We start from the raw sequence: 21,888 nt of genomic DNA on the forward strand, positions 1-21,888 counted from the left end.
TTTTACAGTGAATTTTCATGATCAGTGCGCCTTCTACACCCTCCAGAAGTCAAGTCGGTCTACACACCTCTTTATGACCCGAAAATACCAAAAGATTTCCAATTTCAGGCAAATAGAATAAAAACTTCGGATTTTAGAAGCCAAAGAAGTAAAATCGGGAAATAGGTCTATATGGAGGATATACTCAAATATGGACCGATACTCACCATTCTCGGCACACCTCTTTATGGTCCTTAAATACCTCTAGATTTTTAATTTCAGACAAATTGGATAAAAACTACGGTTTCTATAAGCCCAAGACTCCAAATCGGGAGGTCGTTTTATATGGGGACCATACCAAAACATGGACCGATACTCACACACGTATTTGTGGTCCCACAATACCTCTAGATATCCAATTTCAGGTAAATTGAATAAAAACTGCGGTTTCTATAAGCCCAAGAAATAAAATCGGGAGATCGGTCTATATGGGGGCTATACCAAAATATGGACCGATACTCACAATTTTTGGCACACGTATTTGTGGTCCTACAATACCTCTAGATTTCCTATTTCAGGTAAATTGAATAAAAACTGCGATTTCTATAAGCCCAATAAGTAAAATCGGGGGATCGGTCTATATGGGGGCTATACCAAAACATGGACCGATACTCACCATTTTTGGCACACCTCTTTATGGCCATAAAATACCTCTAGATTTCAGATTACAGGCAAATTGGATAAAAACTACGATTTCTATAAGCCCAAGACCCCAAATCGGGAGGTCGGTTTATATGGGGACTATATCAAAACCTGGCCCATCTTCGAACTTGACCTGCCTGCAGACGAAAGGCGAGTATGTGCAAAATTTCAGCACGATTGCTTCATTATTGAAGACTGTAGCGTGATTACAACAGACAGACGGACATCGTTATATCGTCTTAGAATTTCTCCCTGATCAAGAATATAAATACTTTCAAGGCCGTATTCATTATTGAAGACTGTAGCGTGATTACAACAGACAGACGGACATCGTTATATCGTCTTAGAATTTCTCCCTGATCAAGAATATATATACTTTCAAGGCCGTATTCAGGGGGGGGGGGTGAGGGGGATCAAACCCCCCCCGAAATGAATGAATATTTTTATATAAATAAATATATATTTTTAGCTGCATAGAAAAATTTTATCGAAGATGTTGAAGAAAAGCTGGAGGTTTTATTTTGAAAAACGCTTACCTATAAAACTTGTATAAATCATAGAATACTAGTTGAAAAGCCCGTCAAACGACGGGCACCACACCACAAATTTCATTTTTGGAAAATGTATTTCTGCTTTTTATGTGTGTTTGTTGTTCTTTTTGTGAACATGACTCGCTTTGTTTGGCCATTGAAACAACAACGAAACAGCCAAACACACATGTGTAAATGAAATGGCGCAAAACCTGCGAAAAGAACCTGCATAATTCAGCGATGGAAGCAATAAAGAGATATTTCCAAACGTGCATATTCTTTTAAAAATTTTGGTCACTTTGCCAGTTACTCAGGGATTGAAAATACAATTTTTAAGAAAGTACAAAAAAGGTATTTTTTGAGCGGAAAGGTACTTTTTACTAAATTTCAACAAAAATGTCACTGGAAGATTATTGTCAAGAGACTGAAATTTAAAGAAAATAAAATTTTGACAAAATTTTCTATATAAATAAAATTTTGCAAACATTTTCTATAGAAATAAAATTTTGCAAAAAAAAATTCTATAGAAAAAAAATTTGCAAAATTTTTTCTATAGAAATAAAATTTTGCAAAAATTTCCTGTAGAAATAAAATTTTTACAAAATTTTCAATTGAAATAAAATTTTGTCAAAATTTTCTATAAAAATAAAATTTTGCAAAAATTCTATATAGAAATAAAATTTTGACAACATTTTCTACCGAAATAAAAAATCGATAATATAAAGGGTGATTCTTTTGAGGTTAGGATTTCCATGCATTAGTATTTGACAGATCACGTGGGATTTCAGACATGGTGTCAAAGAGAAAGATGCTCAGTATGCTTTGACATTTCATCATGAATAGACGAACGATCTGCCACAACGTCGAATTTTCAGTGAATGGGCCCTAGAAAAGTTGGCAGAAAATCCGCTTTTTTATCGACAAATTTTGTTCAGCGATGAGGCTCATTTCTGGTTGAATGGCTACGTAAATAAGCAAAATTGCCGCATTTGGAGTGAAGAGCAACCAGAAGCCGTTCAAGAACTGCCCATGCATCCCGAAAAATGCACTGTTTGGTGTGGTTTGTACGCTGGTGGAATCATTGGACCGTATTTTTTCAAAGATGCTGTTGGACGCAACGTTACGGTGAATGGCGATCGCTATCGTTCGATGCTAACAAACTTTTTGTTGCCAAAAATGGAAGAACTGAACTTGGTTGACATGTGGTTTCAACAAGATGGCGCTACATGCCACACAGCTCGCGATTCTATGGCCATTTTGAGGGAAAACTTCGGAGAACAATTCATCTCAAGAAATGGACCGGTAAGTTGGCCACCAAGATCATGCGATTTGACGCCTTTAGACTATTTTTTGTGGGGCTACGTCAAGTCTAAAGTCTACAGAAATAAGCCAGCAACTATTCCAGCTTTGGAAGACAACATTTCCGAAGAAATTCGGGCTATTCCGGCCGAAATGCTCGAAAAAGTTGCCCAAAATTGGACTTTCCGAATGGACCACCTAAGACGCAGCCGCGGTCAACATTTAAATGAAATTATCTTCAAAAAGTAAATGTCATGGACCAATCTAACGTTTCAAATAAAGAACCGATGAGATTTTGCAAATTTTATGCGTTTTTTTTTTTAAAAAAGTTATCAAGCTCTTAACAAATCACCCTTTAGAATCGCATTCTTTTTTCGACTAAAACATTCTTCAAGTTCAATAAAATCCTGTGTTTGACTATGTCTTTTACAAAATCGAGATTTTCTTCCCACATGAACATGTCTGTTTTGCCATATTTGTAAAAGACTATTAGCAAATAAGGTTGATAAAGACTTTCTCAAAATATTAAAATATTTTGCCAAAGCTATTGTACCATAAATCTGATATCGACTCAAAAATGTCTACACAAAAGGTACTTAATCATTCGCGGGGGTACTACGGTACTGACCGGGGTGAAAAAGTTTTGAAAAAGTACTATAGTACTGCATTTTCCATCCCTGCAGTTACTACGTGCTCATCCGAGCGCTCATTTTCAACAATGAAGAGATTACAGACGTATCTTAGAAATTCGACTAGCGAGAGTAGACTCAAAGGATTGGCATTAATGTCGGTTTATCGCCGAATAAATGTGCCGACATAAGAAGTCATTGATTTATTTGCTGCCCAAAAAGCCCGTCGGCTCAATTTAATATTATAACAAGTCAATTTAATATTATAACAAGTAATATTAAATAATCTAAAGTCGGGCGGGGCCGACTATATTATACCCTGCACCACTTTGTAGATCTAAACTTTCGATACCATATCACATCCGTCAAATGTGTTGGGTGCTATATATAAAAGTTTGTCCCAAATACATACATTTAAATATCACTCGATTTGGACAGAATTTAATGGACTTTTACAAAATCTATAGACTCAAAATTTAAGTTGGCTAATGCACTGCTCCACAGTGTGGAGCAGGGTATAAATATGGGAAACATTTAAATCTGAAGCAATTTTAAGGAAACTTCGCAAAAGTTTATTTATGATTTATCACTCGATATATATGTATTAGAAGTTTAGGAAAATTGGAGTCATTTTTACAACTTTTCGACTAAGCAGTGGCGATTTTACAAGAAAATGTTGGTATTTTGACCATTTTTGTCGAAATCAGAAAAACATATATATGGGCGCTATATTTAAATCTGAACCGATTTCAACTAAATTTGGCACGCATAGCAACAATGCTAATTCTACTTCCTGTGCAAAATTTCAACCAAATCGGAGTTAAAAATTGGCCTCTGTGGTCATATGAGTGTAAATCGGGCGAAAGCTATATATGGGAGATATATCTAAATCTGAACCGATTTCAACCAAATTTGGCACGCATAGCAACAATGCTAATTCTACTCCCTGTGCAAAATGTCAACTAAATCGGAGCAAACAATTGGCCTCTGTGGTCATATGAGTGTAAATCTGCCGAAAGCTATATATTGGAGCTATATCTAAATCTGAACCGATTTCAACCAAATTTGACACGCATAGCTACAATGCTAATTCTACTCCCTGTGCAAAATTTCAACCAAATTGGGGTAAAACTCTGGCTTCTGGGACCGTATTAGTCCATATCGGGCGAAAGATATATATGGGAGCTATATCTAAATCTGAACCGATTTCTTCCAAAATCAATAGGGATCTATTCTGAGCCAAAACACATACTTGTGCCAAATTTGAAGTCGATTGGACTAAAACTGCGACCTAGACTTTGATTACAAAAATGTGTTCACGGACAGACGGACATCGCTATATCGACTCAAGAGCCCAACCTGAGCATTTTTGCCAAAGACACCATGTGTCTATCTCGTCTCCTTCTGGGTGTTGCAAACATATGCACTAACTTATAATGCATAAATAAAATTTTCTACACATGAGATTATATGAATATTTTTTTTTTAAAGTTTAAGTTCATTATTAAAAAGAAGTCTGGCAGAAGCCTGTGCAAAAATCATAAAATTATGTACCGAGTTCCCATTTACGGACAACCCTTTACTTTCAATTTAAGAAAAAAAAAACGGACAAAAGGGAACCCTCACCCCACCTTCGCTCCACTCCGACCTGATATCGGACTATCACGTTCCATATATTAATTTCACAACTACTCAATAGTCCCTATTAATTCTATCGAAGCAAATCGACAAAGTTTATTTCAATTTTCCCGTTCCCCAACCAGATATCGAAAAATCATATACTAATTGAAAAATTATGTATAAATTTAATCACCTCCTCCCACGTTCCCTGTGAATTTCAAGTAGATCGAAGATGTTTAAATTTTGCTCTATTGTTGTAAAGGGACGTCACTTTCCCCGATACAATATTGACAAACACCGTAGTGAATAGCACCCCTAACCTTCCCTGAAAATTCTTTAAACTTTTCTTCATGCGTGGGGCAAGGAAGGTTGCCTCTTCGTTCATAACCTTCACCCACTGCCTTTGCAAATTTCAAGAAAACTTAAGATTTTTTTTAGAGCAGGACCTCCTCCCCGACCAAATGTCGAAAAGAGATGTAGCATATTTTTTGTAAAAGTCCCAGAAAATAGCAAGCAAATTATAAGTCTAAAGGGGCGGCCTCTCTTCCGTCCAAATATCACAAAATCAGGTATCAACTATTAATCTCGTAACCTCTCCCCAGTCCTCTGTAAATTTCAAGTAACTCGGTAAAGTTTAATTGTTTCTCTGTATGTACTTAAGAGAAGCGGATGTCTCCCTATGCCTTTTTATTATACCCACCACCATAGAATGGTGACGGGGGTATAATAAGTTTGTCATTCCGTTTGTAACACATCGAAATATCGATTTTCGACTATATAAAGTATATATATTCTTGATCAGGGAGAAATTCTAAGACGATATAACGATGTCCGTCTGTCCGTCTGTCTGTCTGTCTGTCTGTTGTAATCACGCTACAGTCTTCAATAATGAAGCAATCGTGCTGAAATTTTGCACAAGCTTGTCTTTTGTCTGCAGGCAGGTCAAGTTCGAAGATGGGCTATATCGGTCCAGGTTTTGATATAGGCCCCATATAAACCGACCTCCCGATGTGGGGTCTTGGGCTTATAGAAATCGTATTTTTTGCCCAATTTGTCTGAAATTTGAAATCTAGAGGTATTTTATGACCATAAAGAGGTGTGCCAAAAATAGTGAGTATCGGTCCATGTTTTGGTATAGCCCCCATATAGACCGATCTCCCGATTTTACCTCTTGGGCTTATAGAAACCGCAGTTTTTATTCAATTTACCTGAAATTGGAAATCTAGAGGTATTGTAGGACCACAAATACGTGTGCCAAAAGTTGTAAGTATCGGTCCATGTTTTGGTATGGTCCCCATATAAAACGACCTCCCGATTTGGGGTCTTGGGCTTATAGAAACCGTAGTTTTTATCCAATTTTTCTGAAATTGGAAATCTAGAGGTATTTTAGAACCATAAAGAGGTGTGCCGAAAATGGTGAGTATCGGTTCATATTTTGGTATAGCCCCCATATAGACCGATTTCCCGATTTTACTTCTTGGGCTTCTAGAATCCGAAGTTTTTATCCAATTTGTCTGAAATTTGAAATCTAGAGGTATTTTATGACCATAAAGAGGTGTGCCAAAAATGGTGAGCATCGGTCCATGTTTTGGTATAGACCCCATATAGACCGATCTCTCGATTTTACTTCTTGGGTTTCTAGAAACCGTAGTTTTTATCTGATTTGCCTGAAATTGTAAATATTCTGGTATTTTAGGCTCACAAAAACGTGTATCGGATTAAGTTTTTATCGGTCCATTTGGTAATGCCTCCATATAGACCGACTTCACTTCTTGAATTTCCAGATTTTACTTCTACAGATTTAAGATTTCAAATCAAGACGTTATTTTATAATTTTCTTGCACAGTTGCAAGAGATGTTAATGATTCCTCTAAAACTCAAACAAAAATGGTTCTTATAAATTTCACCTCATAGGTGAAATCTTTAAATATATCTTCGGGAAGTGTCGTCAAGTCCTCAAGCCCTCCTGAAATTTCAATGGAAACCCTAATATTTGGTTCATGGTGGTGGGTATTTAAGATTCGGCCCGGCCGAACTTATTGCTGTATATACTTGTTTTTATTAAAAAATCAGCAACCTGATATAAATTTCATAACCTCACCCATTTTTTCCCTAAAATTTCAGTCGGGGGAGTTTAGTTTTATTTTCACTGTACCTTAAAAAAAAGTCGAGCAAAGGGGTGGTCCCCCTCCCCGACCAAATATCGAAAAATAATGTAGCGGATTTTTGTCTAGATGCCAACCCCAACATTCAATGAAAATTTCAAGCAAATCGCATAATTTTGTTCCAAGTTTCAAAAATTAGGGCAAGGGGGAGGTCCCCCTCCCCGACCACATATGAAATCGTCAGGTACCCCATATTAATTCCATAACCTCACCGCATGTTCTCTGTAAATCTCAGATAATTTAGAGAATTTTAGTTTTTTCACTGTACTTTAAAAAAATCGAACAAAGGGGAGGTCCCCCTCCGCCGCCAAATATCGAAATATAAAGTAGCGGATCTTTGTCTAGATGCCAACCCCAACCTTCAATGAAAATTTCAAGCAAATCGGTCAACTTTGGTCCAATTTTCAAAAAGTCCGACAAAGGGGAGGTCCCCCTCCGCGACCAGGTGTCAAAAAATGAGGTACCCTATTTTCACCACATGGACGCCCCCTACGATCTCTGAAAGTTTCAAGTAAATTGGTTCAGCCGTTTCGGAGCCAACTCGGAACATACAAACAAACAATCAAACAAACAAATAAACAAACATAGATTGAATTTTATATAAAGGGTGATTTGTTAAGAGCTTGATAACTTTTTTTTTTTAAAAAAACGCATAAAATTTGCAAAATCTCATCGGTTCTTTATTTGAAACGTTAGATTGGTCCATGACATTTACTTTTTGAAGATAATTTCATTTAAATGTTGACCGCGGCTGCGTCTTAGGTGGTCCATTCGGAAAGTCCAATTTTGGGCAACTTTTTCGAGCATTTCGGCCGGAATAGCCCGAATTTCTTCGGAAATGTTGTCTTCCAAAGCTGGAATAGTTGCTGGCTTATTTCTGTAGACTTTAGACTTGACGTAGCCCCACAAAAAATAGTCTAAAGGCGTCAAATCGCATGATCTTGGTGGCCAACTTACCGGTCCATTTCTTGAGATGAATTGTTCTCCGAAGTTTTCCCTCAAAATGGCCATAGAATCGCGAGCTGTGTGGCATGTAGCGCCATCTTGTTGAAACCACATGTCAACCAAGTTCAGTTCTTCCATTTTTGGCAACAAAAAGTTTGTTAGCATCGAACGATAGCGATCGCCATTCACCGTAACGTTGCGTACAACAGCATCTTTGAAAAAATACGGTCCAATGATTCCACCAGCGTACAAACCACACCAAACAGTGCATTTTTCGGGATGCATGGGCAGTTCTTGAACGGCTTCTGGTTGCTCTTCACTCCAAATGCGGCAATTTTCCTTATTTACGTAGCCATTCAACCAGAAATGAGCCTCATTACTGAACAAAATTTGTCGATAAAAAAGCGGATTTTCTGCCAACTTTTCTAGGGCCCATTCACTGAAAATTCGACGTTGTGGCTCGTTAGTAAGTCTATTCATGATGAAATGTCAAAGCATACTGAGCATCTTTCTCTTTGACACCATGTCGGAAATCCCACGTGATCTGTCAAATACTAATGCATGAAAATCCTAACCTCAAAAGAATCACCCTTTATATAGATAGATATAGTCGGAAATCGATATTTCGATGTGTTACAAACGGAATGACAAACTTATTATACCCCCGTCACCATTCTATGGTGGTGGGTATAATGACACACATTACGATACTTTCAAACATACTTGTGCCAAATTTGAATTCGATCGGACTTAAACTGCGACCTAGACTTTGTTCACAAACAAAAAAGTTCCCACTAAAAATATTGTTTATAGACTTTTTGTCTGTTTAAATATAATAGTATATGTTTTTCAATACTTTTGTTTTCTTGAAACATGACGTAATTTTTACTTAGAGTCGAGTCTGAATTTGGAAATTTAAATTGTCGTTAAAACGTTTTGAATGCACTTTCATAGCCCATGAAGAAAAAAGCTGAAAACCGAAAACAATAAAATTTGTTTTCAACAATTAAGTACGCAAAATTCAAATTTAAAAGAGAATTGTGTCTTAAAAGAGTCCTTACTTCAATTCGCCGCTTCTTTGGCTCGGAATCAATGCCAAAATCATTAGTGTAAAGATAAAATCTTTGGAACCGGGCATGTTTTTTATCAGTGTATTATGGAGTTTAATATCTAGCAGGACTTATAGATAACAGAGAAGTTCAACATATTTGGTATCATCGATGATTGTTAAATCAATTATTTGACTATTAAAAATCTTCCAGTTCGAATGCAATTAACAGTTATAATACACGGAAAAAATATTGTCGTGAGGCCAAAGATTTCAGGTCCTTAAAATACGAATGCAAATTTTTCTTAGCATCGAAGACGCATTTCTCTGATATAAAGTTTTTTCCTTGTCCAAAAGTCGATAAACTTCTCAATGAAGTCGTTTTGTCCTTATAGCTTGTTGCTTTGCCTTAAAAATGGGTATCTTTACATGAAATAAAAGTTTGTTTGTCTAAGGTCAACTTGTCTTTAATAATTCAGCAAACATCTTCAAAAATAATGAAATGGACTTTAAATTTGATGACTTTTTGTGTCTTGAATACAACGAAAAAATTCGTTCCAAACCAGGACATGTTTTTCAAAATGTTACTTTAAAGACTTTTTTTACTTGAAACATAGAAAAATTTTTACTCGAAGTGGAGTCTGAATTTGTAAACTTAAGTTGCCGTTATAAACTTTGATAGAACATGAAGAAAAAAGGTGAAAAAACTAATAAATTAAAAATTGCTTCCTAGAATCAAGTACACAAAACTCAAATTTAAAAGAGAATTGTGTCTTAAATGAGTCCTTACTTCAATTCTCAGCTAATTTGGTTCGGAATCAATACCAAAATCGTTAGGGCAAAGATAAAACCTTTGGAACCGGGCATGCTTTTTTTCAGTGTAGTTTCGCTGTAGTAGGGATGGTGATGAGTAACGTGACAGTGTCGTTTCGGAATTAGCCATCCAACCATCTTAAACTCTAGACCAGGGCTGTGGAGTCGAGTCAATTTTGCTCGACTCCGGCTCCGACTCCAGCATTTCTTATTAGCCTCGACTCCGACTCCAGGGGGTGTGCCTAAATCCTATTTTAACAGTATTACAATTGTATTTTTAAGGTTCCATAAATAGACCGATATAAGTATTCTATTTTGCCTTATGTGTTTATATTTAGAGTTATTTGAGATTCATAAACAAATGCGGAATTTTCCCGTCGGCCCAGATTTTGAGATAGCCCTACACAATTACTTGAGAAATATACACCCGATGTCTTTGGAAGCTGTAATTTTAAGTAAAACCATTGCCGGTCTTTTGGGAGAAAGTTTGTTTCATCAAAGCCACTCGAAATCGAAAATTATTTCTATAGAAACAATATTCGTAAATGCCCAGCTTTTCCTGTCATATGCTGTATGGTAGTTGTTCTTTAAAATTCCGCCCGTCCTAATTTTTGGCACTTTATGTTTGTTTTATATATCCGACACATTAAATTTTTTAACCTCTAAACATTCTATATGATTAGTCCGACATTTTATATTATATAGACCAATACCAGGATTTTACTTCTAAAACTTGTGGAAGCCTAATTATTATACCCACCACCATAGGATGGGGGGTATATTAACTTTGTCATTCCGTTTGTAACACATCGAAATATTGCTCTAAGACCCCATAAAGTATATATATTCTGGGTCGTGGTGAAATTCTGAGTCGATCTGAGCATGTCCGTCCGTCCGTCCGTCTGTTGAAATCACGCTAACTTCCGAACGAAACAAGCTATCGACTTGAAACTTGGCACAAGTAGTTGTTATTGATGTAGGTCGGATGGTATTGCAAATGGGCCATATCGGTCCACTTTTACGTATAGCCCCCATATAAACGGACCCCAAAATTTGGCTTGCGAGGCCTCTAAGAGAAGCAAATTTCATCCGATCCGGCTGAAATTTGGTACATGGTGTTAGTATATGGTCTCTAACAACCATGCAAAAATTGGTCCACATCAGTCCATAATTATATATAGCCCCCATATAAACCGATCCCCCGATTTGGCTTGCGAGGCCCCTAAGAGAAGCAAATTTCATCCGATCCGGCTGAAATTTGGTACATGGTGTTAGTATATGGTCTCTAACAACCATGCAAAAATTGGTCCACATCGGTCCATAATTATATATAGCCCTTAAATAAACCGATCCCCCGATTTGGCTTGCGAGGCCTCTAAGAGAAGCAAATTTCATCCGATCCGGCTGAAATTTGGTACGTGATGTTAGTATATGATCTTTAACAACCATGCAAAAATTGGTCCACATCGGTTCATAATTATATATAGCCCCCATATAAACCGATCACCAGATTTGACCTCCGGAACCTCTTGGAAGACCAAAATTCATCTGATTCAGTTGAAATTTGGTACGTGGTGTTAATATATGGCCTCAAACTCCCATGCAAAAATTGGTCGATATCGGTCCATAATTATGTATAGGCCCCATATAAACCGATCCCCAGATTTGACCTCCAGAGCCCCTTGGAAGAGCAAAATTCTTCCCATTCGGTTGAAATTTGGTACGTGATGTTAGTATATGGTATCCAACAACCATGTAGGAATTGGTTCCTATCAGTCCATAATTGTATATAGCTTCCATATAAACCGATCCCCAGATTTGACCTCCGGTGCCTTTTGGAGAAGCAAAATTCATCCGATCTGCTTGAAATTTGGTACGTGGTGGTAGTATATGATATTTAACAACCATGCCAAAAGTGGTCCATATCACTCCATAATCGTACATAGCCCCATATAAACCGATCCCGAGATTTGGTTTTGGAACCTTTTGGAGGAGCAAATTTCATCCGAGTGAGTTGAAATTTGGTACATTGTGCTAGTATATGGTCGTTAACAACCATGCCTAACTAGGTCCATATCGGTCTATAGTTATATATGGCCCTCAGATAAATCAAGCGAAACCCTAACCTCTCTCTCCGAGATGCCGCAAATAAGCTGGGTGTATCGTCTACAACCGTGCATCGAGCCAAAAAACGAGCCGGACTATCGACTTACAAGAAGGTAGTGACTCCAAATCGCGATGATAAACAAAATACGACGGCCAAAGCGCGATCCCGGAGGCTGTACACGACGATGCTGACGAAGTTTGACTGCGTGGTAATGGACGACGAATCCTACGTCAAAGCCGACTACAAGCAGCTTCCGGGACAGGAGTTTTATACGGCAAAAGGAAGGGGAAAGGTAGCAGATATTTTCAAGCACATAAAACTGTCAAAGTTCGCAAAGAAATATCTGGTTTGGCAAGCCATCTGTACCTGTGGCTTGAAAAGCAGCATTTTCATAGCTTCCGACACTGTCAACCAAGAAATTTACGTGAAAGAGTGTTTGAATAAACGTCTGCTGCCTTTCCTGAAGAAACAGGTTGTTCCGTACTGTTTTGGCCGGATTTGGCATTTTGCCATTACGGTAAAAAGACCATGGAGTGGTACGCCGCCAACAACGTGCAGTTGGTTCCCAAGGACAAGAACCCTCCCAACACGCCAGAGCTCCGCCCAATTGAGAAATACTGGGCTATTGTCAAGCGGAACCTAAAGAAGACCAAAAAAACTGCTAAGGACGAGCAGCAGTTCAAGGCAAACTGGCTTTCTGCGGCGAAGAAGGTGGACAAGGTGGCTGTACAAAATCTGATGGCAGGTGTCAAGCGTGAGGCCCGGCAATTCGGATTTGGAAAAGCGAAAGCCTAACTGAATATTTTTCCTGAATTTTATACTAATTGAACTTGAAAAAGAAATTTAATTTGATTTTTTAAATAAACGATTTCACCGATTTACACGCGTTTTCCCTTGACCAAATTTTGACCGTATCAACCTTTAAATTTAAAATTTCTGATAAAACTTATGAAAATTTTAGACTGGGAAAAATTTCTTTAAAAAATCGGAAGTTGGGTTTAAATGTGTTGCTATATCATAAAATTGTCCGGTATGACCTATCTTTGAACTCGACATGCCTGCCAAAAATTCAGAACGTTAGGTTCTACTGTTATATTGCCTTAAAATTGTACCTTTATCATGAGTATATATAGGATCAAAAATCGATATTTTAATATGTTAAAAATGGACAATGCAATTGACCAATTCAGCCCATATTCTAATCAAACCTGATTTTTACATCACCGTGAAATTTCACCCGCATAAATACACTTTGAATAGTCTGAAATCCAGTACTTCGTTTTTCGTTGTTCGATTGGAACTCCTAATGGAATCTAATTTGTCGAAATATTTCTTTAGTTAGAAAGATATGTAGCACATCGAAATATCGATTTTCGACTATATAAAGTATATCTATTCTTGATAAGGGAGAAATTCTAAGACGATATAAGCATGTCCGTCTGTCCGTCCGTCTGTCTGTTGTAATCACGCTACAACCTTCAATAATGGCGCTGTCATCCTGAAATTTGCACAGATTCGTCTTTTGTTTGCAGGCAGGTCAAGTTCGACGATAGCCCATCGGTCCAAGTTTTGATATAGTCTCCATATAAACCGACCTCCCGACTTGGGGTCTTGGGCTTATAAAAACTGTAGTTTTTATCCAATTTGCCTGAAAATTGAAATCTAGAGGTATTTTAGGACTGTCAAAAAGTATACCGAAAATGGTGCCTACCGGTCCATGCTTTGGTATAGCCTCCATATGAACCGATTTCCCGATTTTGCTTCTAGGGCGTCTAGAAAGTGTATTTTCTATCCGATTTGCCTGAAATTGGAAACCTAGAGGTATTCTAGGACCATAAAGAGGTGTGCCGAAAATAGGGTGTGACGGTCCATGTTTTGATATAGCCCCCATATAGACCGATCTCCCGATTTTACTTCTTGGGCTTCTATAATCAGTAATTTTAATCCAATTTACCTGAAATATGAAATCTAGAGGTATTCTAGAACCCTAAAGACGTGTGCCGAAAATGGTGAGTACCGGTCCATGTTTTATATATGTAGCCACCATATAGACCGATTTCCCGATTTTATTTCTTGGTCTTCTTGGAATCCGTAATTTTTACCCAATTTGCCTCAAATCGGAAATCTAGAGGTATTCTACGACCTTAAAGAGGTGTTCCGAAAAATGGTGAGTATCTGTCTATGTTTTGATATAGCCCCCATATAGACCGATCTCCCGATTTTACTTCTTGGGCTTCTAGAAGACGTAGTTTTTATTCAATTTGCCTGAAATTTGAAATCTAGAAGTATTCAAGGAAAATAAAGAGATGTGCCGAAAATGATGATTATCGGACCATGTTTCGGTATAGCCCCTATATAGACCGATCTCCAGATTTAATTCTTGGACTTCTAGAATTCGTAATTTTTATCCAATTTGCCTGAAACTGGAAATCTAGAGGTATTCTAGGAAAATAAAGTGATGTGCCGAAAATGGTGATTATCGGACCATGTTTCGGTATAGCCTCTACATAGACCGATCTCCAAATTTAATTCTTGACTTCTAGAATTCGTAGTTTTTATCCAATGTGCCTGAAACTGGAAATCTACAGTTATTCTAGGACCATAAAAAGGTGTGCCGAATGTATTGAGTATCGGTAAAGTTTTTGATATAGCCCCCTTATAAACCGGCCCTCCGATTTGGGGTCTAGATTCTAGAACTACAATTAAATGTCAAAATTTTCCCATCTAATTAAGCTATCAGACCTAAGGTTGTTTTCTGCAAATAAAAAGACTTTTTTATTGCATTGTTCCCAACGTTTCGATATGTGTTTAATACTGTGTGTATCCTTCCATGTTTTGGTATAGCCCCCATTACACCCAACTCCCGATTTTGCTTCTAAGGCTTCTAGAATCCGTAGTTTTTATCCGATTTGCCACAAATTGAAAATATACTGGCATTTTAGACCCATAACAAAGTGTATATGATTTAGTTTTATCGGTCCATTTGGTAAGGCCTCCATATAGACCGATTTCACTTATTGAGGGTATAGAAGGCGCACTGATCATGAAAATTGCTTGGAACTGAATTCAAAGTTTCCAGATTTTACTTCTCGTAATCATTTAAATAATTGAGATGAAAATCTATCGATTTTAGATTTTAAATCAAGGCGTTATTTCATCATTTTCTTGCACACTTACAAGAGATGTTTATGATTCCTCTAAAACTCAAACAAAAAATGGTTCTTATAAATTCAGAATCTGATCTAGTCTTCGTAGGTAAAATCTTTACATTTATCTGTGGGAAGCGTATTGGTTGAACTGATCTGCTTGGGAAAATACCTGTCATCAAACCCCCCTGGAATTTTCGAAGGAAACTATTATATTTGATTCATGGTGGTGGGTATTTAAGATTCGGCCCGGCCGAACTTACTACTGTATATACTTGTTCAAATTTTGTTTCGTCGGAGTCGAAGTCGAGCAAAATGTCTACGACTCCAGCTAAATCTTCAGACTCTGACTCCACAGCCCTGCTCTAGACACAGTTAGTCCGTTAACGCTAAATTTAACTTATTTCTAATGCCAAAAAATTATTTGTTTGTATACCAAAAAAAAAAAAAAAACATGAACCCACCATTAAAGAAAATGTACGTTAGGTTAGGTTAGGTTAAAGTGGCAGCCCGATTAAATTTCAGGCTAACTAAAAGTACCTATTACCTATGGGCACTTCTAGTTTTAACCGCTGAACCTTCTCGATTGTTTTCTTCTGTTGAACCAACCAGATTGTTCCAAAAACATTAGCAGACTGCTTAAGTTAACGTTTTCCTGATCCGCCAATAATCTAAAGCTATATGCCCCTAAATTTTGCTTACACCTTACACGAAATGCAGGACACTCACACAAGAGGTGTTTAATTGATTCCTTTTCCTCCCCATGACAGCTCCTAAACTAGTCATTATATTTCGCGCCAATAGGTAGCGACCCCTTATAGCAGACATCAGGAGTGATATCTGACGTCTCGAGAACACTAGCATATCTAGTTTGCAGTTTAAGTTTAAACGGGACTATATTTGCTATCAAGAAGAAACAAATCATTGGCGCCAAATCATGATCATTTTAACCGTACAGTAGTTCAATTTGGGTACAGTAGCTCAAAATCGTACGAAATTTTTTTCTGCTATAGTTCATAATGAACTTATGTGTACGATCGTTGAAATTTATTCTACCGTTAAGTTAAGTTAAGCAAAAAATTTTTGAAATTCTTCTAAAGGCACAACTTTAAAAGCACTTCCAAAAATATCCTCCCAAATATGTTCTTTATTTTAACTACACTGGAAGTTCTTTTAATTCAATTTTTTGTAACTAGCTTTTTTCATATTTTTAATGGGTAATTTTATTCTGGAATTAATAAAATGGAACCATTTATTCAAATTTTGTCGATAAAAATGCCAAATCCATTGCAGAAAAATTGCGAATTTTGAGGTCAAAATTATGAAAATTATTTAATTGACAAAATATCACAAAATTTTATAATTCACATCCAAAACACTGAATTCAAAACACACCCTAAGAAATGATTCATATTCAGTGCAAATGCTGTTGAAATGGTGGACATCCGTTTTATGACAATATCATGTTAAATTCATCACTTCTGCGCCAATTTTGCACCACCTACGGATCCAAAAAGAACATTTTCACAACTTTTTGGCAACACTTTTTTGCTGGGACATACTTCAAAATAGGACTATTTCATTGGGCTGTGCAAAATTTCGAAAACAATAATCAAATTTAACTACAGACAAATAATATTTGTGCACTAAAAATGTTGAATTTACGTTAGTTTAACTGCAGACTTTTTTGTTAGTGTAATAATTTTATTCTGATTTTACGAATTTATTTTTTTTTATTTTAACTCGAACTTAATACCCACACTTAGTGCTTATTTTTGTAGTTTTTTTAATATTTACCATCAATCGTTGTTTACAATGGACTTTGTTTACAATAGCCTAAAAACAAGCTATTTTAAAAACGGATTTCGGACTAGAGAAAATTTAATTGTATTTAAATTGATTAAAAGTTGCGGAGTAAATTCTAAGCTTTACTTAAGAAAACGATATTTAATTTGTAAACTAAATGACACCAAACCATTAACATTTCGTGGCTCTCTCTCACTTACGCTGTAGATTTAATTCACATTGGTTTCAACCAGTGTTGCCAATATTTTTCTGGATCTTGTCCCCAAATTATGATGTTTTCGACCCCAAAAATCCCCAATTTAAATTTAAATTCCTCACAAAAATCCCCAATACATTTTTGACATTTTTATACCCTAAACCACATAGTGGTCAGGGTATAATAAGTTTGATCGGCCAAAAAATGTGCCTACCAGAAATATTGCTTTTAGACCCCATAAAATATATACCGATCGACTCAGAATCATCTCCTGAGTCGATCTAGCGCTTGGTGTCCGTCCGTCCGTCCGTCTGTCCATGTATTTGTTGTTCACAGGATTCCGGTCGCAATTATAAACCGATTTTGATGAAATTTGGTACAGGGAGTTTTTTGGGCACAAGGACGAACGCTATTTGGAAGAAATCGGATCAAATTTAGATATAGCTCCCATATATATGTATCGCCCGATTTCGACAAATGGGGTCACGTTGCGCGTTTTTTCAAACGGATCGTCACCAAATTTGGCAAAAGGTAATCTTTTCCATCGCCCTTCACGTCTGCAAAATTTCATCCAAATCGGTTCAGATTTAGATATAGCTCTCATATATACACAAAAACTTTATTTATCAACCGATCTTACTCAAACTTGGCTAAATATAACCTTCTATAGCACTAACTATATGTGCAAAAAATCATCGAAATCGGTTCAGATTTAGCTATAGCTCCCATATATATGTACCGCCCGATTTTTATAAATTTGGCCATAAAACCCTTATTTATCAACCGATCTTACCCAAATTTGGCTAAATGTAGTCTTCTATAGCACTAACTATATGTGCAAAAAATCATCGAAATCGGTTCAGATGTAGATATAGCTCCCATATATGTATCACCCGATTTTGAAAAATTCGCCCCTAATAACCTTATGTTTGACCATACAGGCATCATTTCTTAACCGATCTTACTCAAATCTTGCACAAGGTAACCTTTTGTGGTATAAATCAAACCCGCAAAATATTATGCAAATTGGTTCAGATTTAGATATAACTTCCATATATATGCATCGCTCCATTTTCCCAAATTTGGCCATAGTACTCTTATTTATTAACCAATATTACTCAAATTTCAAATTTTGATGTACTAGCCGATCGTACTAATACGTACTTGTAGCTCTTACATAACAATATTGCTCGATTTTTACAAATTTGTATTTATTACCCACACTAATTTAACGATTTTCTCTTTTTTAATAATGGGCTCAATATTAGTGGCATACTAACTCCGTAGGCGCAATATCAACACAGCCAGTGTTGCTAGAAGTAGGGGAAATTCCCTATATGTAGGGTTTTTCTAATATATAGGGTCTTGTAGGGACGTAGGGCCACAACGTAGGACATTTTCACTCAACACAATTTGTAATAATTTTTACATTTTGGTGGCTCTAGAGGAGGAAATTAGAAGCCGGCAAGGCTTGATCTTTAACAATGTGTGGTAAACTTTATTCCAGTAGAGAATTTTGTCAACATTTTATTTCTATAGAACATTGTCAAATTGTATTTCTATAGAAATTTTTTTCAAAATATTATTTCTATTAAAAATTTTCTCAAAATTTTATCTCTGTGGATTTTTTTCTCAAAATTTTATTTCTATAGAATTTATTGTCAAAATTTTATTTCTATAGAAAAATTTCTCACAAAAATTTGTTTATAGAAACTTTTTCCAAAATTTTATTTTTATAGAGATTTAACAAAAAGATTACTAATTTGGGTAGAATTCTACCAACTGTGGCAACCGTGGTGATAATACAAATTTATATTCTAAGTTATATACGTTGCATATTCATGTTTTAAGATAATAAAGTACTTAGAACTATTTTTGTTTTGTAACATTTTTTTAATTTAACGAAAAATATAGTAGGGAAAATTGTTTGGGAATGTATGGGAAAGTAGGGAACTTTCTTTGTCCTTATAGAGTAAACCGAACATTTTCCTTGGCAACATTGACTATGAGCTATAGTCAGATTGACACAAAGCACCCATTGACGTGTACCCCTTAATTTTCTTAAATATGCAACTGCGGTTTATCTCCCAGACCTATATGTTACCCCACAAATGCTTATGATTGCTAATTCTGTAATGGTGGTTTAGGGTATGATATAGTCGGCCCGCCCGACTTTATACTTTACTTACTTGTTTTTAAATAATAAAGAAAATTTTAAGAAAAATGTTCAGAAATTGTAGATTTTTTATTGTTTTGTAGAATGGCAGATTTTTTGCTTGAGAAATAAAATTTTGACAAAATTTTTTACATAAAAATAAAATTTTTACAAAATTTTTGTATAGAAATAAAATTTTGACAACATTTTCTATAGAAATACAATTTGACAAAATTTTCTATAGAAATAAAATTTTTACAAAATTTTCTATAGAAATAACAGTTTTACAAAAATTTCTATAGAAATAAAATTTTTCAAAATTTTCTATAGAAATAAAATTTTTACAAAATTTTCTATAGAAATAAACTTTTTACAAAATTTTCTATAGAAATAAATTTTTTAAAAAATTGTTTATAGAAATAAAATTTTGACAACATTTTCTATAGAAATACATTTTTTACAAATTTTCTATAGAAATAAAATTTTGACAAATTTTTCTATAGAAATAAAATTTTGAGAAAATTTTTTATAGAAATAAAATTTTGACAAAATTTTCTATAGAAATAAAATTTTCCTTCGTTTTGTTTTGTTATTGTTCGTTTTTTTTTCTTTAATAATTGTTGTTGTTTTTTTTTATTTCAGCTTAAAACCATGCATTGACTAAACTACAAGTGTAGAGGAGAGGTTAAGCTACACTTGTAGTTTAGTCAATGCATAGTTTTAAGCTGAAATCGAAATAAAATTTTGACAAAATTTTCTATAGAAATAAAATTTTGACAAAATTTTCTATAGAATAAAATTTTGACAAAATTTCCTATAGAATAAAATTTTGACAAAATTTTGTATAGAAATAAAATTTTGACAAAATTTTCTATAGAAATAGAATTTTGACAAAATTTTCTATAGAACTAAAATTTTGACGAAATTTTCTATAGAAATAAAATTTTGGCAAAATTGTCTATAGAAATAAAATTTTGAGAAAATTTTTTATAGAAATAAAATTTTGACAAAATTTTCTATAGCAATAAAATTTTGACAAAATTTTCTATAGCAATAAAATTTTGACAAAATTTTCTATAGAAATACAATTTTGAGAAAATTTTTTATAGAAATAAAATTTTCCTTCGTTTTGTTTTGTTATTGTTCGTTTTTTTCTTTAATCATTGTTGTTGTTTTTTTATTTCAGCTTAAAACCATGCATTGACTAAACTACAAGTGTAGCTTAACCAACAGAGGAGAGGTTAAGCTACACTTGTAGTTTAGTCAATGCATAGTTTTAAGCTGAAATCGAAAAAAAATTTGACAAAATTTTCTATAGAAATAAAAATTTTACAAAATTTTCTATAAAAATAAAATTTTAACAAAATTTTCTATAGAAATAAAATTTTTACAAAATTTTCTATAGAAATAAAATTTTGACAAAATTTTCTACATAGAAATAACATTTAACAACATTTTCTATAGCAATAAAATTTTGACAAAATTTTCTATAGAAATAAAATTTTGACAAAATTTTCTATGGAAATAAAATTTCTATAGAAATAAAATTTTGAGAAAATTGGCAAAATTGTCTATAGAAATAAAATTTTGAAAAAATCTCATATAGAAATAAAATTTTGTTACAGTAAATTAAACCGATTTCTCCAGAAGATACCCAAATTTATGGAAATTCCCCATTAAATCCGCAAATCCCCAACTCAGAAATTTCGTTCCCATTCACGATAAAATGTCCCCAATTTGGGGAAAATTCCCAATACTGGCAACACTGGTACCAACAGATATTACATTGCCATCACTGACACGAACTGAAGACAATTCAGGGGATCTTTCTCTCTCGCTCTCTTACATTTTAAATTAAGTTCATTGAAATATGCACCAACGTCTCTGTGTTTTATTGTCTCCACGGCAAAATAAATATACAAGTGTCGGTGAATGGGACAATGAAGAAAGTGGAAAATGCAAATAGTTTTGATTTTTTTGTATACATAAATATTTATAAAATTGATTGAAACCGAAGTATTTACTGAAATATTAAAATTTTTAAAGAAATTTACAATATCACGGTTAGGTGTTATTCAATAGGCCTTATTAGGAAAACAAAAACACAGTGCAAACTCGTTACATGTCATTTGTTCAAATAATTGTAAACTTTTGTTTTTTACCTATTTCACAGGTTTTGATTATTTATATATTAATTTTATCTTCTCCATCTTACCTATTAATCTTTTCATTTCCACAATCTCTTTTTTGCCCCAGAAAAAGGCGGCCATTTCATCTGGATTGAAACTAGCATTTTCACGTTCAATGGCCAAGTCAGGATTGACAGTTTTGGGTATTTCAATTTTGTTCATTGTGTCAAAGATTATTTATTTACAATTCGTTGTTATCTTTAACATGCAATAAAATATATCGCCTTTTAATACACACACGACGCACTTCAATGCCGACACGCAGACGACCAATCGATATGGCCGCAATCGTTTCAAAATGTTTACTAACAGGTTTATTAAGAAATTTTCTACGAGACCTATTTATTTAAGAGTACGCAAAAAGCTTTCTCCCAAAAAGCTCAAACACTTACTGGCAACAGCTGATAATAAAACAATGTCAACAATATGAAGATAGCGATATATTGATGGTATATTTTGTATATAAGCGATGTACGTTTTGTGGTCAGTTTATTTCAAAATGGAATTATTACAGCTGATATATACGAATCAGCTGATTGATTAAAAAGACATCCAAATA

The 21,888-nt window shown here is 34.9% G+C and overlaps 1 protein-coding gene across 1 annotated transcript in view; it reads right to left on the reverse strand.

Annotated features, from left to right (window-relative positions):
• LOC142238079 (acyl-coenzyme A oxidase 1-like) overlaps positions 1–21,660 on the reverse strand; it is a 46,965-nt gene extending 25,305 nt beyond the window's left edge. The window contains exon 1 of the mRNA XM_075309608.1: positions 21,356–21,660. Coding sequence (XP_075165723.1) covers positions 21,356–21,491 — 136 coding nt within the window. The 5' untranslated portion in view covers positions 21,492–21,660. The remainder of the gene's footprint in view (positions 1–21,355) is intronic.
• Positions 21,661–21,888: the final 228 nt, after the last annotated feature.

This window comes from Haematobia irritans, chromosome 5, assembly GCF_050003625.1.
Source record: "Haematobia irritans isolate KBUSLIRL chromosome 5, ASM5000362v1, whole genome shotgun sequence".
In the NCBI taxonomy this organism is placed as follows: domain Eukaryota; kingdom Metazoa; phylum Arthropoda; class Insecta; order Diptera; family Muscidae; genus Haematobia; species Haematobia irritans.